This window comes from Carettochelys insculpta, chromosome 3 (genome assembly GCF_033958435.1).
Source record: "Carettochelys insculpta isolate YL-2023 chromosome 3, ASM3395843v1, whole genome shotgun sequence".
NCBI classification, from domain to species: Eukaryota; Metazoa; Chordata; order Testudines; family Carettochelyidae; genus Carettochelys; species Carettochelys insculpta.
In genome coordinates, this window is record NC_134139.1 from 21,106,696 (window position 1) to 21,131,465 (window position 24,770).

At 51.9% G+C, this 24,770-nt stretch overlaps 1 protein-coding gene across 1 annotated transcript in view; it reads right to left on the bottom strand.

Moving 5' to 3' along the window:
* The window catches only part of PCSK2 (proprotein convertase subtilisin/kexin type 2), a 204,243-nt gene that overhangs the window by 146,054 nt on the left and 33,419 nt on the right, over positions 1-24,770 (bottom strand). The window contains exon 2 of the mRNA XM_074989445.1: positions 1,666-1,770. Coding sequence (XP_074845546.1) covers positions 1,666-1,770 — 105 coding nt within the window. The remainder of the gene's footprint in view (positions 1-1,665; positions 1,771-24,770) is intronic.

The window sequence follows — 24,770 nt, forward strand, 5'->3', positions numbered from 1 at the left end:
TCTGCGCTGGTTAGGCCTCAGCTGGAGTATTGTGTCCAGTTCTGGGCACCGCAGTTCAGGAAGGATGTGGAGAAATTGGAGAGGGTCCAGAGGAGAGCAACGAGAATGATCAAAGGTCTAGAGAACATGACCTATGAAGAAAGGCTGAAAGAACTGGGCTTGTTTAGTTTGGAAAAGAGAAGATTGAGGGGGGACATGATAGCAGTTTTCAGGTATTTAAAAGGGTGTCATAAGGCAGAGGGAGGGAACTTGTTCTTCCTTGCCTCTGAGGATAGAACAAGAGGCAATGGACTTAAATTGCAGCAGGGGAGGTTCAGGTTGGACATTAGGAAAAAGTTCCTAACTGTCAGGGTGGTCAAACACTGGAACGAATTGCCAAGGGAGGTGGTAGGATCTCCATGACTGGAGCTATTTAAGAAGAGGTTAGATAGATGGCTTTCAGGGATGGTCTAGAAAATGCTTGGTCCTGCCATGAGGGCAGGGGGCTGGACTCGATGGCCTCTCGAGGTCCCTTCCAGTCCTACTCTTCTATGATTCTATGACCATTAAAGGACATGATTCAGTGAAATTGACAATTTTTATTTCTCGGTCCAATAGTTTCTTGCAATGGGTGATATTATCTGAAAGTTGTTACTGTCCAATCCTCCTCTGGTAGATTACATGTAATGAGTTCAGGAATGTTTGTTTAATGCTGAGGATGAAGGGTCTGCATCACACCCATATCCAAACTCTAGCTGGCGCTTTTGTTGGCAGTTTTATAAAAGGGACCCAGGAGTAAATGGGCATGAAGATCCTTTACCCCTGAGGATGGTAGTTCAGAGTTGTGAAGAGACATGCTGCACACCTGACTGATACTTACACAGAACCAATAGGCTGAGTCTACACTACAGAATTTTGTTGACAAAACTCATGAAGCATCCAAACTACAAACACGTTCTGGCAAGAAACTGTCGACAGAATACAGCAGTTTTCTCAGGAGAGTCAAGTCGCTCCTGTACGAGGCATAACGCCTCTATTGACAGATTCTGTAGACAAAAAAAATAGTGTAGACGTTCCAGGCAGCCCTCTGTCGACAGAGAGGCTTCCAGTTCTCCAGGCAGCCCTGTTTGCAGAGCTTCCGGTTGGCTGTTCTGTCGACAGAGGACTGGGCAGTCTGGCCGCTCTCCATCGACAGAGGGCTTCAACAGAGGGAACCTCTATTAGGTGTGGACGCGTTCTGTTGACAGAGGTTCTGTTGGGAAATGTGTCCCGACAGTAACTTCTGTTAACAAAACTCTCTAGTGTAAACGCAGCCACAGTGTCTCGCTAATCTCTCAGTAACACAACACAGCATAACTTTAAGTAAGTTGGGGCAGCCAGCAGCTGGGAGTTGCCTGGTTTCAGCTGGAGTGCCTGGTGCTGCACATATTATTGACTGTCAGATGGGCTGACAACAATTTGGAGGGGTGCCATATTGCTGGTGGATGGTTGCCCAAAATTACTGTAATCTTCTCCTGCAATGGCAAAGAGAGTAAGCAAGAAATTCTTCAATCCTGCTTTCCAACATAGCCACAGGCAGATTGCTAGTATTAGTTAAGATAACTTTTTCCTTCTTGTTTATTTACATATTAATTTGGAAAGGTGCTCAGATAACATGAGGGTGGCAAATCAATGGCAAAAGCTTACCCTTGGGTCTTTCTCCAAATGAAGCATGTGCCGAAGACTGCGTATTCTCCTGGCCCTGGGGATGCCATTATGATAAAAGTGGTACCCATCATCTACAAAGGGAAGCTGGGAATGAGGAAAAAACAAATTAAAATTAAAAGCAAACAAATACATTTCAAAGCTTTTTTTAAAAAGAGCCAAAATCCTATAGATTTTTTTTTAAAAATTAGGCTCCTAAGTCACTTTGGCACTTTTACCATACCTATAACATTAAGGTTATTTACTAGGAATATGCTACTTATTGCTTCAGTTGTAAACCTTGGCATCAGTGTCAGTCTGAATTCTAGGTCTGTAGCACCATTTCTCACGGGCTTCCAAATTACAACAGAATTACTTCCCACTCCCTGAACATCCAAAATGAAAGGATATGATTTTCTCTACTGCAATTGACTTTGAATTCCCACACACTATATTTCAGCAAGAAGGCAAGACAGCAATTCTTTTCTGAACCATTACATTGCATCTAACATGAAGCTGGAAGACTTATGGCAAAAAGCAGAATGACTTTCACCACCAGATAAATGCAGTCTAGAGCTTCTTCTCAACACCATGGAATGAAAATGATAAAGAAAAATAAAGAAAAAAAGAGACAGGCCCATGTATTATTGGCATGGTGCAACATTTCTGATAGCCTATCAGAAAGCTCCATTTGTATCAGCTTCTCAAGCTGTTTGATAATTCTATTTTCACAGGCACATTCCAATAAATTATTTAAATCTACCAATTTATTTTCATTCTCTTTGCAGCAACCAAAAACTTTTACTTCTTCAAACAAGCTGTATTTTAATGTTGCTAACATTTTGATTTCAGGGACTTAATTTAGCTGTATTATCAAGGGAGTAATTAAGAGATTGCAAATACTCACAGGGAGTTTGAAACTGTTTTGAATCAAAACAAACAACATATTACCAATACATCTGCAGTACTTACAGAAATACAATCATGGAAATTATCAATAGTGATTTAACTTTGTTGACTAAAAATTGAGCTCAATGGTCAGATTTCAAAGGGTCTGCTCCTATCCAAGAAGAAACCCCACTTCACATGTCACATCAAACAGCAACTCACAAGGTCCAGACTCTGCCTGTCTTTGGCTAGATCTACACTGCCACAGAAGATCGACCTGATCAAGGTCTATCTTCTGGGGTTTTGTTTCACACATGCACAAAACGGCACTTTCCAGGAACAAAGTTGACCCCAGAACTTCACACAAGTGTTGAGGACTAAGGAAGGTCAAGGGGAGAAATGCTCCCAGCAACCTTCTTCCATGTATACAGCCTTAGCAGCCGATCAGTGATAAGTTGATTTTTAGCTAATCCAATTGTGTAGCTAAAATTGCGTATCAGTGGTCGACTGCTATATCTAGTGTAGACATAGCCTTAGAGACTGTTGTGAGTTTTAGTGATTCAAGGGAAGTAAAATACCCTGAAAGAGGCTCTTTTACAAAGAGGGCAGCCATGACTCACAGTATTTCCCAGAATCCAACATACGATGCTAAATGTTGACCTTCTAAATGGGGCAATTTGGAACTGCTCTCTTTCAGGGGAGCTATAGAGAGGAAATCCACATCATGGAGGAAGACTTCTCCTCCTGAGAGCTCCTCACAATGCTGAGAGAGTGCAGCTCCTGTTAAACCCCTTCCCAGAGAGTAATTTATTCCCCCTGGGTGCTGATGTCCGTGCAGAGACAAGTCCAGCACTTCATTTCCTCCTGTACCTTTTGGGCGCTATGCACTGCAAAGCCTGTATGCATTGGGGATACAGGGACTGCAGTCCAGCGAGGCCCTTGCAGAGGTTGCAGAAGTAGGACAAAACAGATTTGCTGTGGCTCTCACCTCTGCCCCTGCACACACAGTGAAGCCATGAAAGGGAGACAGGATCTGGCCCCAGATTAGCATTAAAATAGATCTAGCCAGTGTAGCTGTTATATCAAATGGAAAACAATCCAGCTATTTTGTTTATCCTCTATATTCACTGTATATCTTTGTGGTATACACAGATACATCTTGCATGATCAGTCTATGGGCTTTCATCTCCTTAACACAGCGTACTACAAGGGTTATTCCAGCCCTCATAAATCCATGGTTAGATTTCCTCTCTACTTCCCCCCCAGTGAAGTCATCATATTTTTCCGTTTACACAGTACCCAAATCAGTTCCTATCAAGAATTTACTTTGATGCTTTCACCGAAACGTGTTTTCTTGGCTATTTTGGACACATCTGGAGAGAAATAATAGGAATTTGTAGCTCATTTTCTATGTGCCTTTTGCTGGGCTGAGCATATGTACTATACAGTATAGTACAGTATAGCAAAACAACTATGGATCTGTAGCTGGTTGAACATAAACAAAATGAACTAGAGCTAGGCAAGTAATGTAAAAAACAGAATCAGTAGCTTACAAACAAGTGAGCGGCTTGAATTGGATTCATTATAATTCAGAGAATGCGAGCATCCATTATTTATTTATTAATAATCACAGGATAATTGGTCTTCATGGTAATATATGCGAATCCCCAAAGCGTTATGAATTTGAATCGTCCTTACTCATGATTACTGGTCATTTGCTAGTCTACAGTTGAAAAGCTTCAAACCGTGGTAAGGAACCATCAGATGACACCGCTTGCCAGGAATTCTGAATAATTAATAGCAACAGTGAACAAGTTGCAAAGAATTTGTGAACCAACAATTGCCTGAAAATTATTTGTCTGAACACTTCAAAGATATCTGGAGAAACAGGAAAGAGATCATGCACAAAACTAGGCCTAGAATGTCAAATGGTTTGATGAATTCAACTTAACTAGCTGCTCAGACTCTATAAAGAGAGCCGTCTGCTTTTTGCTGTACTGCAGTCCTGTATTGATTCAGCAGTATCTCACTGAGCAGTGAGACTACTGGGGAAAGTAACTCTCAGAATAATACAGCTCTGCATCAGAGCCTTGCAGCTTTGCAAAAGGAAATTCTGACCATTGCTTTGCAACAGCGTGCAATCAGAAACAAAAGGCTCTTGTATATATTTTTTTAAAAAGTCAGTAACTCCATGATCAATAGGGAGGAGGGATGCTCTAGTGCAGTGGCACTCTTACAGGGATAAACGGCCCCTGGTGGAGGTGTGAGCAGGTTTCAGGCAGTCCATCAAAGAGGGCTGCCATTAGACTCACTACAGTCTAGAGCAGAAAGTGAAAAGCCAAGCCTTGCCATGGTGGGACTTAGCTTCGTAGAGCCCCCTTGATGTGTACGGCCATGGGAAATTGCCCTGCTTGCTACATCTTAATGCCAACCGCACACTTCCCATATGACCTTGGTCAAGTCTCCTACTGTATCTGTGCCTCAGCCCCTCACATATAAAATAGGTATTCAGAGAGAGATGTGAGGATGAATAAGTAGGAGTATTAATTATTCTGAGGGTCTCAGGTACATAAAACAGATCAGCAAGCAGTTAATTTCCAATTGACATACAAATATAACAGAGCACCGAGAATCCCCAATGTATATCAGAGTGAGAATAAGTCTTCACGGATTTCAGGAATATTTTATATTGATCGTGTTGAACATGTCCTTATAACCAACTCTTTCTGATATGTCCACGATGTTAAATTTTAAAATATATAATCTACTAGATGCAGCAAAGTCACGAAAGAGCCTCTCTATGCTGCTCAGACCTACTCTTCTTTCAAAAGAACACCTTCCAAAATCTTTATTCTCCTGTCATGGTAAAAATGAACTCATTTTTATCTTGTTCCTTTATTATTTCAATGACTATTGCTCTTGGCAGCTCCAGTCACGGCCAGGGTCCTCTCCCCCACTTCTCCCTTGCACCAAGTGCTGTAAAATACAGGACTGAAAGAAAGGCCCTGTCTCAAAGAGCTGGCAATACTTTAAAGGAACTGTCTCTAAAAATACGTTTTAAAATCTCATTACAAAATTGAAGGGGAAGGCAAAGGGAAGAGACTCCACTAAGGAGAGGAATTACTAGAACCTATTTTTAGCTACAGAAGCAAGATTCCATTGTACAGAAGTGAAAAGTGTATCACTGGGGTGCTCTTACTGTATGTGTGTGACTCCGGAATGACTTTGTTGCTTCTCCGTCTACTGTTCCAACAGACAATCCAGAGAACAATTACATAATTGAAGCCCTCGTAGGAGGCAAGTACGTACATTATGCCTGCGTCTACCCCTAGCTGCACCTTCCTCTTGAAACCCACACTCCAGGGGGGAGGAAATTCTCTTGGTTTCAAATTACATTTTTAAATTTGTTCATGAGCTTTGCAAGAGTTCTGTGATTCTCCCTTCCCAGATTCAGAAGAGACTTTACCGAGAGAGGCTCAAATCACAAGCACACCGTTCACAGAGAAGGGTAACTCTTAGCCATGCTGCAACAGGAGTAGCACTGGAAAGGGACTGTAGCCTGCACAGCCATAATTCTACTGCTGCTGCCCCATCACTCAGGGGAGGAAGTCTGCTGCTGGCCTATCCTCATCAGCAAACACCGCCTGTGACAGAGTCGGACCAGAGGCCTACACGAGAATGTTGAAAGGGAAACATATCAGCCCCAGATTAAAGAGGTCCCTACTCAGAGGGTAAACTAACAGAGACTAATCCACAACTAGCAGGAACTTGCCAGAATCAATCAGGGCCATCAAGCCAATTAAAGCACCTAGAGCCAATTAGGAGGTTTCCAGAGTCCAGCGATTCAGACTAATCAGAATACCTGGGGCCAACCAGCTGAGACTGATTTAAAAGGGTTCCTCTGCTGTTAGCCCAGTGCATGCAAGGAGCTGAGGAGAAAAGGTGCTGTGGATATCTGGGAGGAGCAAGAGCCAGCAGGTACCAGAGACAAGAGCCTGCAGGTAAGGAAAGTGCAGGGGAGGGCTGTGCGGAAGTGGCCCAAGGAATCGTAGCTGTCATACAGCTGTTACTGGAGATGTTTGCAGACTGCTGCTTTCACAGGGTCCCTGAGCTGGTACCTGGAGGAGAGGGCAGGCCTGGGCTCCATCCAGCACCCTCTCCTCATTACATCATGGGAATAGGACTGGTTTGGGGAAAGGGGTTTGTCCTGCTCTGTACCACTTGAAGGGGCCACAAAGACTATGGGACTGGTTTCCTCCTCCTTTTTCCCCCATGCTGGTCAATAATGGTAATAGCTCAACAAACAGGTAGCTGGTACCCTAGAGATAGTGTCTAAACAGGGTTCTGCTCTGAGCTTCTGAGACAAGCAATCCACCTAAAGCATGGGACCCACCATAGTTGAGAAGGAGCATTGTCACACCCCTCTATTTACCCAGCATTGGTTCAGCAACTGCACAGTGAAAAACGTGCTTTGCAGTGCCCATCCATTCTTTGTCTACTCAATACCCCTGGGAATAAAGATGTGAGAATCTGCCCCAGACCCAAGGTTTGGGTGTCCCACAGAGGACTGCACAAGGATAGGGGGCACTATCTCCTTTTTGTTCCCTGGCACATGTGCTACAGGCATTCATAAACAGATGCCTGAGGTACATCCCTCACATCAAATGGCACTACGTGGTCACAAATGAGGAGCTTTGTAACAGAGCAGGACAAGAACAATAGAAAGGATCTTCTCTGTACCAAGTGTAAGCTGGTAGCCATTTTAGAGGAGAAGGTTAAAGGACTTGAGGCACAAATATCAACCCTCAGGTCCATCAGAGAGGGTGAAAACTTTCTGGATAGAAGGCAACAGATAATACTGAAGGAACGGCAGGCTACCCAAAACAAGGAGAACTGGAAGCATGTTACCTCCAGGAGGAGAAAACCAGTTCAAGTCTCTCCAATTCCAGTGGAGTTAAGTAACTGCTTTCAGCCTCTCTCCACAGGTGATGTGGGAGAGATAATTGCAACTGATACCTCCCAGGGATTGTATTTGAAAAAGTCCACACAGTTCAGAAGGCATGGGATGTACAGTCCTAGGGATGGGAGTTCTATGACCACCATCCCTAAGAGAAAAAGACGAGTGGTGGTGGTCGGGGACTCCCTCCTAAGAGGGACGGAGTCATCCATCTGCTGCCCGGACCTAGAATCCCGGCAAGTTTGCTGCTTGCCTGGAGCTAGAATTCGGGACATTACAGAGTCGCTGCCAAAAATTCTTAAACCCGTAAACTATTACCCCTTTCTACTTCATGTAGAACCAATGATACAGCCAAGAACAACTTTGACGAGATCACAGCAGATTATGTAACCCTCGGGAGAAAGATCATGGAATATGGAGCACAGGTGGTCTTCTAATCTATCCTCCCTGTGGAAGGAAGGGGTCTGCGCAGGGATCATCGAATGACAGAGGTAAATGCGTGGTTGTGTAGGTGGTATAGCAGGGAAGGATTTGGTTTCTTTGACCATGGGATTCTGTTTCATGAACAGGGATTGCTGAGAAGAGACAGGATCCACCTCACTAAAAGAGGAAAGAGCATCTTTGCGGGCAGGCTTGCAAACCTAGTGAGGAGGGCTTTAAACTAGGTTTGTCGGGGGAAGGTGACAAGCCTGGAGGTAAGTGGGGAAGGAGGAGGGAACAATCAAGTGGGCTTCCTGGGTGAAGAGGAGAAAGTGGGGCAATTGGCCCCGTCTCTAAGATGCTTGTACACTAATGCCAGAAGCCTGGGGAACAAACAGGAAGAATTAGAGGCCCTGGCACAGTCACACAAGTATGAGGTGGTTGGAATAACAGAGACTTGGTGGGACAATTCGCATAACTGGAGCACAGTCACGGAAGGTTATAAATTGTTTGGGAAGGACAGACAGGGGAGAAAAGGAGGAGGAGTTGCGCTCTATGTGAGGGAGCAGTATGATTGCTGAGAGCTCCAGTATGAGGAAGGAGAAAATCCAGTTGAGCGTCTTTGGGTTAAGATTAGAGGTGGAAGTTACAGAGGTGATGTTGTAGTTGGTGTCTGTTATAGACCGTCAGATCGGGGAGAGGAGATAGATGAGGCTTTCAGGCAGCTTAGTGAAGCTTCCAAATCACAGGCCCTGGTTCTCATGGGAGACTTTAATCATACGGACATTTCTTGGGAGACCAATACAGCAGCACACAGACAATCCAGGCAGTTTTTGGAGAATGTTGGGGATAACTTCTTGGTACAAGTGCTGAAGGAACCAACCAGGGGCCGTGTGCAACTTGACCTGCTGCTCACAAACAGGGAAGAACTAGTAGAAGAAATAGAATTGGGAGGGAACGTGGGCTGCAGCGACAATGAGATCGTAGATTTCAGGATCCGGACAAAAGTCAGAAAGGTGAGCAGTAACATACAGACCCTTGATTTCAGAAGAGCAGACTCTGACTCCTTTAGAGACCGGATGAGCGGGATCCCTTGGGAAACAAAGATGAAGGGGAAAAGAGTTGAAAAGAACTGGAAGGCACAGGAACAAACGATCCCGCTGTGTAGTAAGAAATGCAAACATGGTAGGCAACCAGCTTGGCTTAATGGGGAAATCCTTAGTCAGCTTAAATTCAAAAAGGATGCATACAAGAAATGGAAATGTGGACAGCTGACTAATGAGAAGTATAAACATACAGCTGGAGAATGCCGGGCAGTAATCAGGAAACCAAAAGCACAATTGGAACTACAGCTGGCAAGGGATGTGAAGAATAACAAGAAGGCTTTCTACAGGCATGTGAACAATAAACAGGTTGTCAGAGAAGGTGTGGGGCCATTACTGGATGAAGGAGGTAACCTAGTGACAGATGATGCAGGAAAAGCTGAAGTACTCAATGCTTTTTTTTACCTCAGTCTTCACAGACAAAGTCAACTTCCACATGATGGTCCTAGATGATGCAGTATGGGAAGGTGGAGGGCAGCCATCTATGGGGAAGGAACAAGTTCTGAGCTATCTAGAAAAACTAGATGTGCACAAGTCCATGGGTCTGGATTTAATGAACCCCAGGGTACTGCGGGAATTGGCAGAAGTCATTGCTGAACCTTTGGCCATTATCCTTGAAGACTCTTGGAGGTCAGGGGAGATACCGGATGACTGGAAAAAGGCAAACATAGTGCCCATCTCTAAAAAAGGAAAGAAGGACAATCCAGGGAACTATAGACCCATCAGCCTTACCTCAATCCCTGGGAAAATACTGGAGGGAATCCTCAAGGAATCCATTTTGGAGCACTTGGAAGAGGGGAAAGTGATCAAAAGTAGCCACCATGGATTCACTAGGGGCAAGTCCTGCTTGACCAATCTGATTAGCTTCTGTGATGAGGTAACAAGCTCTGTGGACATGGGGAAGTCAGTGGATGTGAGATACCTTGACTTCAGCAAGGCTTTTGATACAGTTTACCACAACATTCTTGTCCATAAGTTAAGGAAATATGGATTGGATACTTGGACTATAAGATGGATAGAAAGCTGGCTTGATGGTCGGGCCCAACGGGTAGTGGTCAATGGCTCAATATCTGGATGGAGGTCTGTTCCAAGCAGAGTGCCGCAAGGCTTGGTTCTGGGGCCAGTGTTATTCAACATCTTTATTAATGACCTGGATGAGGGACTGGAGTGCACCCTCAGCAAGTTTGCAGATGACACAAAACTAGGAGGAGAGGTAGATTTGTTGGAGGGTAGAGAGAGAATCCAGAAGGAACTGGATAAACTGGAGGACTGAGCCAAAAGAAATCTGATGCAGTTCAATAAGGAGAATTGTAGAGTCCTGTACCTGGGGCGGAAGAATCTCAAACATTGTTACAGGCTGGGGACCAACTGGCTCAGCAGCAGTACGACGGAAAGGGACCTAGGGGTTATGGTGAATGAAAGGCTGGATACGAGTAAACAGTGTGCCCTTGTAGCCAAGAAGGCTAACAGCATACTAGGGTGCATTAGGAGGAGCATTTCGAGCAGACCTAGAGAAGTAGTTATTCCTCTTTATTCGGCACTGGTGAGGCCATATCTGCAATATTGTGTCCAGTTTTGGGACCCCCAGTATAAAAAGGATGTGGATTTGCTGGAACAAGTTCAGCGAAGGGCAACAAAAATGATTTAGGGTCTGGAGCACAAGAGCTATGAGGACACGCTGAGGGATTTGGGCTTGTTTAGTTTACAGAAGAGAAGACTTAGAGGTGATTTAATAGCAGCCTTCAACTTCCTGAAGGGGAGCTCTAAAAGGGAGGGTGAGAAACTGTTCTCAGTGGTGTCAGATGGCAGGAACAAGGAGTAATGGTCTGAAGTTGAAAAGGGAAAGGTGTAGGTTAGATATTAGGAAAAACTACTTCACCAGGCGGATGATGAAGCATTGGAATCCATTGCCTAGAGAGGTGGTGGATTCTCTATCCGTTGAGGTTTTTAAGTCCCTGCTGGACAAGGTCCTGGCTGGGATGACTTAGTGGGGGTTGATCCTGCTTGAAGCAGGAGGCTGGACTAGATGATCTCCTGAGGTCCCTTCCAGCCCTATGATTCTGTGAAGAACCACTTGACCTTCAAATCAAGAGAAGAAAGTGGGGATGGCTAAGGCATGCTCTCAGAAAACCATCATCCAGCGTAGTCCGTCAAGCTCTGAAAGGGAACCCACAAAGAAAACGCAAAAGAGGAAGACCTCAGACAACGTGGAGAAGATCTGCTGTGATTAAAGGACAACAACCGAGGTACTCCTGGGGTCAGCTAGAAGTTTTGTCCAGAGACAGAGTGAAGTGGAGGAGACTTCTAGATGACCTATGCTCCACTCGGACAACAAGGGTTTTTAAGTCGAATAAGTCACATGTGTGAAGCACAGTTTCCAACCCTTTCTTTAACCCTTTTTAAATCTTTATTTGGACAAAACATTTCTGGATATCAAAAGGGGTTTTCTTGAATAAGAGAGAGAGAATGAAAAAGAACCATATAAAAGGTCAAATTCAGATGTTTTCCATAAGCATATTTTGAGGGACACACAGTGCTGTAATGGTGCATGCAAGATTAAAAACTGGCCCTACCTGAGAGGATAACTCACTCTACAGCAGTAGAATTCATTCCTTAATCAGCAAAGAGAACACGAGCCAACAGAACTGAAGAAGAATTTAGTATAGTTCAGAATGGAACTATGTGTATAACAAGCATATTATGATGCAATAGCTTAAAACAGCTACAGCTCACAACGGAATCAATAGTGCTTGAGGCTAAATGAGCAACCCAGCATTACAAGTCTGTAAACAATTTTAAGAAGAGAAAGAAATGAAGTAATTAACAAACAAAGCAAATGGGGGTCTCAGGCTTATAATATCCTTATTATTGGATTGTAATAATCAGGTCAGCTCATAGGAGCTGCATCTACACGTGCACGCTACTTCGAAGTAGCGGCACCAACTTCGAAATAGCGCCCGTCACGTCTACACGCGTCGGGCGCTATTTCGAAGTTAACTTCGACGTTAGGCGGCGAGACGTCGAAGTCGCTAACCTCATGAGGAGATTCAACGTCGAAGTAGGGACAGTGTAGACGAGCCGCGTCCCGCAACGTCGAAATTGACGGGTCCTCCATGGCGGCCATCAGCTGGGGGGCTGAGAGACGCTCTCTCCAGCCCCGCAGCTCACTGGTGGCCGCGTGGAGCGGCCCCTTAAAGGGCCCCTCCCCCGCCCTGACTGCAGGAGGCTGAGGCAACGTGCAGGCTCCTGCCTGCACACACCCTGAGCCTGCACAGCCCTCAGCCCCTGAGACCGGCCATGGCTGCCCAGCAGCCCCCCCAGCGCCCCCAGGGGACCCCCCCCAAGGGCAGCCAGGGCAGCCAGCCCAGCCAGAGGGCCACGCAGTCTGGGAAGCAGCAGCGGGGCCCCTCTTGGACGGAGGCCGAGCTGCGGGACCTGCTGGGGCTCTGGAGCGAGGAGGAGGTGCTCCAGGTAATGGGGAGCAAGAGGCGGAACGCGGATGCGTTTGCTCGGCTGGCCGACGGCCTGGCTGCCCGGGGTCACCCTGCCCGCACTCCTGACCACGTTAGGAGTAAGGTCAAGGAGCTGCGGCAGGGTTACGCCCGGGCCCGGGATGCGGCCAGCCGATCTGGGGCCGCCCCTGTCACTTGCCCCTTTTACAGGGAGCTCAGGGACATCCTGGGCTCCCGGCACACCTCCTCCCCTCCGGCCACCCTTGACACCTCAGCTGACGAGCCCGAGCAGGCCCTGCAGCCGGGCTCCGCCCCGGAGGTAAGCCCCGCACCCCGGGGGCCCCCCCCAGAGGCCATCCCCAGGACATCGCGGCAGAAGGAGGAGGAGGAGGAGGAGGGGGGCTCCTCCTCCACCGATTCCAGCCTGCAGATCCTCCTCCTGCCATCCCGGAGCAGCAGCAGGGCCTCCGACCCCCGGGGATCTCCGGACCGTGGGAGCGGACCCACAGGTAGGTACCCCTCTCTGGTGGACACCCCGGGGCTTGAGGGGCGCGGGGAACAGAGATGTGTCCAGGGCCCCCCACACGCTCACATGGCCATGGCCCCAAGGACACCAGGGCCATGGCCCTCACAGCACTGCAGCCATCAGCCCCTGCCCCCCGCCACCCTGCATGACAGTGCCATGCCCCATCCCCGGGCCAGGGGGGAGCGGAACCTCGAGGGGCCCCCGGGCGGAGGGGGTGGGACACCCCGCAGCAGCAGCATGCAATGGAGTGGGGGGAGTGCCAAAGGGAGACTCAGCCTACATATGAGCCACCCGAGCCGAGGAGCTCCCAGGGCCAAAGGATGATCCTGGCGCTACAGCTGGCAGGTGACACCTCTGCCCTGAACAAACAGGAGGGAGGAGCCGAGCTGGCTTGGAATTGGGGGGCGAGGGCGGGGGCCACAGGTAGAGGCTAGGGGAAGGGAGAGCTGCTAGGCAGCCAGCCAGAGGAGAGGGAAAGCTGCATCCCAGAGGGGCCCCCCTTGGGGTCTTCTCCCCACGACGGGTTGGAAGGACTGTCTCTTCCGACAGCTGGTGCTGTCTCTCCTGCCAGAAACTGGCCATCTGTGGCCTAAGAAACCTCTCCTGCTCTCAGACCCTGCGGGGTGAAGTGAGAGTCGCTCCCACCAGGGGACGGGCTGCAGGGCAGGGGGACCCCTGAACCCCATCCATCACAGCAGCATCTCCCGGAGACGGGGATGGGGAACCTGCAGCACAGGGCGGGGGGGACAAAGGCCACGGCTCGGGGCCCACACTAACGCCTGTCTCCATTCTTCTTTCCCCCCTCCTCTCTCTCCTGTGTCCTGCACCTGCACCTGCACCATCCGAAGGACCGGAAGAGAGCGCCGGCGAGGCATCGGTGGTCTCGGAGAGCCCTCCAGGACCATCGCTCCAGGGCAGCCCCTCGGCCGAGGAACCACCGGCCCCGCGGAGGGCCAGACGGCGGAACCCGCGCCTGCTACCGGCGGCGGCCACAGACCCCCAGCTGCTGGCCATCCTCCGCCGGCAGCTGGAGGTGTTGGAGCAGCACCTCCGGCTGCAGGAGCAGGCGCTGGCCTGGCGCAGAGAGGTATGGGGGGCCTATATGGACACCATCAACCGGCTGGTTGATTACCTGGCCCCCCATGCCGCGCCGGCCGCGCCACCGCCCGCCATGCCCGCTCCTGCAGCCCCACCACCAGCTGCTCCAGCCGTCGCCGGGCCGTCCGCCGTCGCCCCACCACCTCCCCGCGAGGGCCACCGCGCCGAGGGACCCCTGGAGCCACCCGAGACTCGCCGGCGCCGCTACCTTCCGGTGGAGCCCGCTCCCACCCAGCCGCGCACCAGACTGCAGGCCCGCCGGAGCTCCCAGCCGGGCACGCCCACTGCAGGGCTGTAGGGGCGAGGGGCCCGGGACGTGGCCCCCCCCCTTGTTGGACAGACTTTGGGGACTGGGTGGGGGGTGTGGGTGTTGCCCCTGTTTGCCCCGTCCCCCCCTGTAAATAGTTCTCCCCGTTCTCCTCCCTGCTTTTTGTTTTTCTTTTGATGGCGCACAGTGCTTTCATTTGTTGTTGTACATAGTTTTTATTTGTGCCCATCTTGGTTTTGTTGAATGTTTGTCCCTCCTTTTTGGTTTCTGTTTCACATATATATATATTTTTTTATTTAAAAAAAAAAAAAAAATTCGTTGAGACCAAAAAAAGCATTAACGTTCACCCACAAGTTCGTGCTGTCATTTCTCCTGGACAAGTGGGGGGGGGCGGTGGGGTGCTCCATGGTGGTGTGGGCGTTGGGGCAGGAGTGTGGGGGAGGAAGGGGCGGGCAGTAGGGGGCCCGGGCAGAGTTCACCCCGCGGCCTGTTGCTCGAAGTGGGCCCGCAGGGCCTCCCGGACTCGGGTCCCCTCTGGGTCCACCTGCCGACTGGGGGCAGCAGGTGGCTGCACGTGGGCCCTGCCGGCCTCGGCAGCCCAGCCCTGCAGAAAGCTCTCCCCCTTGCTCTCCACGAGGTTGTGCAGGGCGCAGCAGGCACCCACAATCTGGGGGATGTTGTTGGGGCTGGCATCCAGGCGGGTGAGGAGACATCTCCAGCGTCCCTTGAGGCGGCCAAATGAGCGCTCCACCACCTGGCGCGCACGGTTCAGGCGCTCGTTGAAGCGCTCCTGGCTGGTGGAGAGGTGGCCCGTGTAGGGGCGCATGAGCCACGGCCGGAGGGGGTAGGCCGCATCCGCGATGATGCAGAAGGGCATGGTGGTGTCCCCCAGAGGGATCTCCCGCTGGGGGATGTAGGTCCCTGCCTCCAGCCGGCGGCACAGGCCCGAGTTCCGGAAAACCCGGGCGTCGTGGGTGCTGCCAGGCCAGCCCACGTAAATGTCCTGGAACCGTCCCCGGCTGTCCACCAAGGCCTGCAGGACGACTGAATGGTAGCCCTTCCGATTGACGTATCGGCCTCCACTGTGGTCCGGGGCGCGGATGGGGATGTGAGTCCCATCCAGAGCCCCGAAGCAGTTGGGGAAGCCCAGGGTGGCAAAGGCGGCGACAGTGGCACGTGGGTCCCCCAGCCTCACGAGCCTGTGCAGGAGCATGGAGTTGATGGCACGCACGACCTGCAGAGAAAGCACATGGGACAGCCCCAATGAGGGGTGAGCAGGGTGTGCATGGCCCTGCCCTGCCCTGCCCTGGCCCCCCTGCCCTGCCGTGCCCTGCCCTGCCCTGCCCTGCCCTGCCCTGCCGTGCCCTGGCCTGCCCTGCCCTGCCCTGCCCTGGCCCCCCTGCCCTGCCCTGCCCTGCCCTGCCCTGGCCCCCCTGCCCTGCCCTGCCCTGGCCCCCCTGCCCTGCCCTGCCCTGCCCTGCCCTGGCCCCCCTGCCCTGCCCTGGCCTCCCCCTGTGGGTTCTCTTACCTCCATGAAGACAGCCCCGACGGTGGCCTTTCCGACACCAAACTGCTGCCCCACGGATCGGTAGCTGTCCAGAGTGGCCAGCTTCCAGACAGCGATGCCGACCCATTTCTCCACAGGGAGGGCACACCGCATGGCGGTGTCCTGGTGCCTGAGTGCGGGGGTGAGCCACTGGCACAGCTCCAGGAATGTCTGTCGGGTCATCCTGAAGTTCCGGAGCCAGTGGTCGTCGTCCCACTCCCCAAGCACCAGCCGCTCCCACCAGTCGGTGCTGGTGGGGTAGCTCCACAGCCGCTGGCGTGTGAGGCGGGGGGTGGGGCGGGGTGCTGCAGTGGTAGGGGCTGAGCCCTGCTGCCCTGGGGGCATCTCCTCCCCTGGGGCAAGAAGGTGCTCAGCTGCCCCCAACATGACATGAGCCAGGGCAAGCCCTGCTCCTGCCGGGAGGGCTGGGTGGACCTCTAGCTGCTGCTGCTGCTGCTGCTGCTGCTGGGGGTCCATGACTGCGGCGCTCGGGCTCTGTGTACCTATATGGCTCGTCAGACCGCGTGCTGTGCAGGCTGAGTGTATGTGGGAGGGGCCCTTTAAGGGAGCAGCTAGCTGTTGCCCCGGAAGCGCTAGCCCGCCCGTTGACCCTGTGTGCAGCTGTGCCTGGCATCCCTATTTCGATGTGTGCTACTTTGACGTGTAGACGTTCCCTCGCTGCGCCTATTTCGATGTCGGGCTCAGCAACATCGAAGTTGAACATCGACGTTGCCGGCCCTGGAGGACGTGTAGACGTTATTCATCGAAATAGACTATTTCGATGTTGGGTGCACGTGTAGACGTAGCTAGGGAGAGATAAAGGTGGCAACTGCCCCATGGCATGGCAATTCAAGCAGCAGCCAGAGATCTGGGCTCTTTTAAACAGCCACTGGATCACAACTCCGTGCAGCTTTGAGGGCTGGGGGTCCAGTGCCATGGTCTGGGTTTGGGTCAAGTCTGGCCTGGGTCTGGGTCTGGGTCTGGGTCGTGCTGTAGGTTGGCTGCCTGGCCCCTCCTCTTCTGCCAAATGTGCCGCCCCTTTTGTCCAATGCCCAGCCACTTCCACGGGCACAGAGCCACTTCCCCCGTCCCCCCCACACACACACCTTGGTCAGGGGCCTGTGAAAAGCTGTCAACCGCCAGTAATAATTCATACCAGACCTTCACCCATCACAAGGAGTGCTCTGCACAAATCATAGTGTACACAAAAAGCTTAGAACTCATTAGATTACCTCTTCCATATTTTTTGTCCTCTACACTACCAGTCAGACAGACTATCCCACTGTAGTATATATCAGTGTTTCCACTGTAAGCTGGCAGTTCTAAGGAGGTGCACTCATCTCTCATGGAGCACCAACTGACAGAGTGCACATGCCTGCACTCTCCCTCTCTACATGTTTGTAGTGGGTCTTCAGTGACTCAGACCTCTGGCCAAGTCACACACAGTCAATGTGAAATAAAAACAAAGCAAATCCCTTCCAGGGTACAATTCAACAGGGCCCTCTCTGAGTGCCCCCTGAACAGTCTCTCTCAAAGTTGTCCCTGCTCCTGTAGGCTACGTCTACACGTGAAGCCTACATTGAAGTAGCCTATTTCGATGTGGTGACATCAAAATAGGCTATTTCGATGAATAACGTCTACACGTCCTCCAAGGCTGGCAACGTCGATGTTCAACATCGACGTTGCGCAGCACCACATCGAAATAGGCGCAGCGAGGGAATGTCTACACGCCACAGTAGCACACATCGAAATAAGGGTTCCAGGCACAGCTGCAGACAGGGTCACAGGGCGGACTCAACAGCCAGCTGCTCCCTTAAAGGGCCCCTCCCAGACACACTTGCACTAAACAGCACAAGATACACAGAGCCGACAACGAGTTGCAGACCCTGTGCATGCAGCATGAATCCCCCGCTGCAGCAGCAGCAGCCAGAAGCCCTGGGCTAAGGGCTGCTGCACACGGTGACCATAGAGCCCCGCACGGGCTGGAGAGACAGCGTCTCTCAACCCCCCAGCTGATGGCTGCCATGGAGGACCCCACAATTTCGACGTTGCGGGACGCGGATCGTCTACACGGTCCCTACTTCGACGTTGAACGTCGAAGTAGGGCGCTATTCCGATCCCCTCATGAGGTTAGCGACTTCGACGTCTCACCGCCTCACGTCGAAGTTAACTTCGAAATAGCGCCCGACGCGTGTAGCCACGACGGGTGCTATTTCGAAGTTAGTGCCGCTACTTCGAAGTAGCGTGCACGTGTAGACACAGCTGTACAGAGCAGAGCTCCAGGGCTCCCTGCCTGGAGGCAATGCCTTTGCCCTCTCAGGGCCTTTCTGGCCATAGCTTGTCCAACTGGACTACTCAGTTTAGCTCCCCTACTGGGATGCCTGCAAGTTCAAACCATATTCCCAGTGGCTGATGGGGAAGGCACAGGCCCAGCCCCTATCTGTACCCTAGCCCAGGGATTCTGTAGATCACAACCATCCACCATATCCATTTAAATAAACCGCTAAATTAATTGCTGCTACAATTCCCAGCTCCAGCATGTTCTTCACCCTTACCTAGGGCCCTGCCCAGACAGAACCCCAGCAGCGAGCCCAGAATGCAATATACTCACAAGGAACTGATCCCAGGCTGGCCCTGAAGATCTTCTTATACTGGCCTGCTCGGCCCAGATAGGTTGTTTCCCACACTGCCACTCTAGGCAGCTTGGAGGACCTCTCTGCTATCCTCTCCTGAGGCAGGGTGCAGCAGGGCCACAAAAGCCTCCAGCAGGGGGCCTTGGGGCATAGTCCACCCTATCACATGAGTTTTCTCCTTTATCATTTTTAAAATGTTATTGATTAACAGATTTGGTCTCTTATAACAGAAATCCTATAAAACTTATTTTATACCTTTAACAGAGATAAACCTAAGAGAGACAAATGCACACTATAAATTGGCCTAAAGAAGTGGTATTGATGAGATAAGCTACCAGTTGCTCTCTTCATCTTTATCATATTGACTACATACAGCAGTTCATGTTTTTCTACTGTTCAATTTCCTTTCCATCTCGTCAGTTGGAAGTGCCAGTTAAGGTCTTTCATTATTTCATATTTAGGTCCAAACTTCTTTTTTTACCCCCAACACTTAAATGTATGACTTATTCATTAGTTGTCCAGTCAAAACTCAATGTGATATTCTCTCCTTTTCCTTCTATTTTCTTTTTTTAATATTTTAATGTTATTTGCAGTATTGTTGAAGGGGTTTCTCCCTTTCCCAGTGTTCAGACCAAAAGTTCTCACACTATCAGTTTTGGTAGCAAGCCAGGACCTTCTTTTCCAGCAAATTCCAAGAAGCTCCACCACATTACTACACACAAAAGTAAGTTAAGGCTTTTACACAAGGCCTAAGGCTTTAGGTCTGTAAGATATTCAGCTTGGCCACACAAGATCTCAGGCCAGAAACAGACTGGCATGAGTAGATGGTTGACAGATAACCCTATGCCCGTAAATTGTAAGATTAAAAGAAAAGATGTGTTTTATGCTGATATTCAGGAACCTATGCAGCAATAGTCTGGAAAATATGCCACTGTATGCCAGTTAATATTGCAAGATGCCCCATAACATTTCAGAGGACTCTGTAATTACTTCAACTCCTATGGTAACCCATTGATGTAGATGTTATTGAGAATAAGAATTACTTAGGAGAAAAGGGGCACCCTAAAATTCATGAGTTATGGAAGTTCAAAAAAGGAGAAAAGGATTGACACTCATGCATAGTTAGCACCAAAGATCAGGATAAAAGATATTTCCTAGCCCAGGGGGGTAAGGAAGTACAACAGGAAACACATGGGAGCTACTCCTCTTGGATGTTTCCCCAGGGGACATATGTATGCAATCACTGATGCTGGACATCTTACCATTTGTCTCTATTTCTCTGAATCTTACTAGTTGTCGTGTTTATCATCTGCTTAGTGAAATTGTTAATGAAAGGACTTTGCTAATTTGTGAGTGGTCATTGTGGACTTGTGGTCATTCTTCCTCATGTTCTTCTAGGTCTTCAAGCTTAATGATATTTCCATTGGTGGTCCTCACCCTGCTAATTCTTATACCATAGCTGTTAGAGAGTGTGAAACTTCAGCACAAATTATTGTGGTTTAAGATATCATTAATAATACCAAACTGTCAATATTACAGAGGTTATATGATCCAAGCACCAATGCATCCTGGCCTTGTTTATCTTGGGAAATATGATCTGTTGAAGAGATTAGAGCTGGCTTTGCCACAGCCTCTCTCTTTCGTGTTTAATGTAACATTGTTCTTGAAAAAAAACTTTCAATGGCATTATACATTTCTATAATATTTCTCCTACAAGATGATTCATAAATATGTGGCTAGTGGCTCATCTGTATTTACAGCCTTACTTAACGCGTCTTATCCAATCCTCTCCTTTTAAACAAGAGTTTCATACAGCAATAAATATACATATGATCAGCCTGGTTTAGTTCTACTTCATCTGTTCCTTTTTGGCATAAATCATCAGTGGAAAAAGGGCAACAAATGCTGTAATATGAATGTTTCCTCTTGTGCATCATAATTACTCTAACCAAGAAGGTGGGCCTGACTTACAGGCTTGATCCGAAGCCCGGAGAAGTTGATAAAAATATTTCCATTGACGTCAATGGGCTCTGAATGGTTCTATACCTGCAGCGGAAAACCTTCTGCAGAGAAAGCTAATAAGTAGATTCAGAACTGAAATACTTTGGATTTCATCTAGTTCAGTCCTTCCCCTCACCCCTTCTTCCTGTACCATCTCAGTTCCTGGGTGGAGCAGTTGTTGGACGTGAAAGCTGTGTCTACACATGAACGCCCTTTCGAAAGGGTGAAAATCGAAGTCTGGCAGTTGAAATAGCCGCCATTGAAAGGGAGCACCCGCCACCATTTTTCGGATCAGCACTTTGATCCGCTCTTTCAAAGTGCCACCCTGGTCTTTTGAAAGAGAGCGTCCACATGACGCCAAGCCCTCTTTGGAAAGAAGGGAGGCAGGAAACGTCGCGGACAGGGTCCCATGGCCAACAAGCCCTTCTGGGGCCGCAGCCAGCCACCTCCTTTAAAAGGCCCCTCCCTCCGCCCTCCCCTCCACACAAGCCGAGTGCTGCCCAGCCTGTCCCAGCCCAGCAGAGCCCACTCGTGCCCATCATGCAGGCCCAGCAACAGCTCCTGCAGGAGGATACCCTCACCATGGACGCCCTGCTGGCAGTGCTGTGCACCATCGGTGCAGCTGCACCCAGTCTTATCAGGTGGCTGGGTGGTCCCCCCAGGGCCGCAGGGCTCCCCCCCCAGGGCACGGCCGGGCGCACCCCTGGGTGCCCTGATGCCTCTGGACCCACCCCAGAGACACCAACTGGTGGGAGCGTGTGGTGCTAGGGGAGTGGGGTAAGGAAAGGTGGCTGCAGAACATCCGCATGTCAAGGCAGACCTTCGAGGAGATCTGCCACTGGCTCGCCCCCGCACTCCAGGACACCTGATGCGCTCAGCCCTCACCCTGGAGAAACAGGTTGCGATTGCCATCTGGAAGCCGGCTACCCCGGACTCCTATCACTCCATGGGACAGCAGTTGGGGGTGGGCAAGGCCACCGTCGGGGCTGTACTTATGGAGGTAAGGTGGGGCCAGGTGAGTGGGGGGCTGGGGCAAGGGGAACCCTCCGCTGCAAAGGGCCAAATGGGTCAGGGGCTGGATGGGAGGGGGCAGGGGGCTGGATGGGGCAGGGGCTAAATGGTGGGATCAGGGGGCTGGACGGGGCGGTGGCTGGATGGGAGGGGGGCAGAACAAGCTTGAGGTGGGGGGATACGGCCACCACACCCGCACTAGAGCACGTGTCCCCCCTTCCCCCCCCACAGGCTGTCAGAGCCATCAACACGATGCTGCTCCATAGGGTCGTCTGCCTGGAGGATCTGGACAACACTGTCTCCAGCTTCCAGGACCTGGGCTTTCCAAACTGCATCAGCGCTTTGGATGGCACACACATCCCCATCTGCACCCCACTACACAGCACCGGCCAGTACATCAACCAAAAGGGCTACCATTTGGTGGTGCTCCAAGCCCTGGTGGATGCGAGGGGCCAGGTCACTGACCTCTGTGTGGGCTGGGCTGGCCGCACCCACGATGCCCAGGTCTTCCGGAACTGCGGCCTCTGCCGGCGCATGGGCGCCGACACTTTCATCCCCCAGCGGGAAATCCCAGTGGCAGATGACATCACCATGCCGCTCTGCATGGTGGCAGATGCAGCATACCCCCTGCAGTCGTGGCTCATTAGGCCGTACACGGGAGGCATTCAATCAGCACCTCAACCGCGCCCACAACATGGTGGAGCGGGCCTTCAGGCGCCTAAAGGGGTGGTGGAGGTGCCTCCTCACATGGCTGGAGGTCAGGGTCCTCAACGTGCCCCAGGTGGTGGGCACCTGTTGCATCCTCCACAATGTTATGGAGGGAAAGGTAGATGCCTATGTCCCGGGGGGGAGCCCTCTGGCCAGGTCCAGCTATAAGCAGCTAGGCGCTGCCCCCATCTGCCAGGCCCACCAGGATGGCCACCTTTGCCGATGGCCACCTCTGACCCGCATGCACACCCATCCCACGCACATCCACCACCCACCATCCCCGCCACCCCCCACCCCCACCCCCACCAGCACCGCACCCGCACATCCACCACCCACCACCCCCCTGAGGAGCACAGCACAGAGTGGTGAACAATAAAAGAAATGTTTATCTAACTATTTTTGTTGGTAACTATGTACAGGGGGACCCTAACTTGGAGGGGGGTGGGGGGACCCTAACTTGGAGTGGGGCAAGGGGAACCTAACTTGGAGAGGGGTGAGGCGCTCATTCCGGGGCAGGGCTGCTGGGCCATGAGCCCTGTCAGCCACTGGAGCCCCTGCCTCCCTGGGTGCACGGTCCCTGCTGGAGAGGAGAGGGTGCAGGTAGCACTGGCAGGTATTGCCGGCAAGTGGGCCTGGTGGGGGCAGAGGGTGCGGGCTCAGTGGTGGCAGAGGGTGCGAGCTCCAAGGGGGAGGAGGGGGCAGGCTCAGCGGGGGTGGGGTGACAGGCTTGGAGAGGGGAGCTGCCAGGGGGACAGGAGGCAGGCAACAGTGGCCGTATGGTCCTGGACAGCATGGCCAATACCCTCCAGGGTGGTCAGCAGCCTCTCCCAGGCTGCCCTCCTCCAGTCCCTGTCAGCCTGGGCGAGCTGCAGGTGTTGCTCGGCCACTTCGGCCTGGCACTGGCTGGCTGGGTCCTTCTCAGCCTGGCAGGGGACCCTCCAGCCACGGCCCCAATGGCGTGCTGCCTGGGGTGGCGTCCGGGTACCTCCAAGGGCCGCGGCGGGGGTGGGGCGGGTCTTGGGGATGAGGGATGGCTCAGGGCTCTCCCGGCCCACGGATGGTGCAGTTGTGTGGAGAGGAGGAGAGTATGTCAGTAATGCGCCCCAGATGGAAGGGATCAGGCTGTGTCCCACCCACCTGAGCCCACCCCATGGGGCCCCCGCCACCACAAAGGACACTGACCCCCCAGGGGGCACCGACCTGCCCCACACAGGCTGGGCCTCTCAGCCTGGGGGTGCATCCAGGGGTATCTCCTGCAGGTGGCCCTTCCTGGCCTACAGTGTGCAGGCCCCAGGTGCTGTACAGCACTGACCGGCCACCACCCCTGTGCGGCTTGCGGCGCTGTCCACTGAGGGCGGCTGCTGGGCAACGGTGGTGCATCAAAGTGGGGTGCCACATCCCATGTGGAGGGGGGTGGCCTGTGTGTGGCCCAGGGCCACCAGTCCTGTGTGCGGGCAACTAGCCATTGCGTCATCTCCACCCTATGGAGCAGGTGTGCGCCCCTCCCTGTACGTACCAGAGGGTCCCTCTTTGACGTCCAGGGATGTCCGGCCCCCAGTCGCCCGGATGGAGGAGTGGGAGGGGATGACAATGGTGAAGTCCCCCTCCTCACTTGACCACTCAGTAGTCACCTTGCCCTCCTGGGTCCCTGGTCCAGGCTGCTGCTCCTCCTCCTCCAGCTGCAGCTCCTCACCGGAGCTGTCCAGGAATGCCGGGGGTGAGGAGCTCTCCTGGGGCCCCAGGATGCCCCGGAGCTCCCTGTAAAAGGGGCATGTCGCTGGAGCTGCCCCGAATCGTCTGGCCTGGTCCCTGGCCTGGGCATAGCCCTGGTGCAGCTCTTTTACCTTGGAGCGCACCTGCTCCGCAGTATGCTCCGGGTGGCCCCTGGTGTGGAGGCCCTGCGCCAGGTGGCCGAAGGCAGCGGCATTGTGCCGCTTGACCCCCATGTGGTGCAGGACCTCCTCATCCTTCCAGAGGCTGAGGAGGTCCCACAGCTCCTGCTCCAGCCAGGAGGGGGCCCATTTTTTTTTCGCCCTTTGGGAGCCCTGAGAGCCCTGCAGGGGCTCGGAGGGGAGGCCGTAGGGCGGGCTCGTGGGGGGGCTGGCTGCTGGCCATACTGCTGCTGGAGCGTGCAGCTGGAGCACGTGGGGAGGCTGCTCCTAGCACGCTCTCAGCTTCCTGCCATGCGTTTCCTGCATGCATGCAGCTTTAAGGCAGCTGAACACAGGGACCATAGAGCCCCACTGCTGCCGGCTGAAGCAGCCCTGCGCTCCAGCTGACCGGCACCATGGCGGACTCGTATTTTGAAAGAGTGGACTGTGGAGCATCTACATGTGCACAATTTTGATTTAGTAGTTCGAAAGGGAGCGATCTTCCTGATACGGGATCGGGGTTCGGATTTCGAAGTCTGCACCCCGTTCTTTCAATTTTCTTTCGAAAGACGAGTTTACCCGTGTGGACGCTCCTCACAACTTTCAAAAAAGGGCCACTTCTTTCA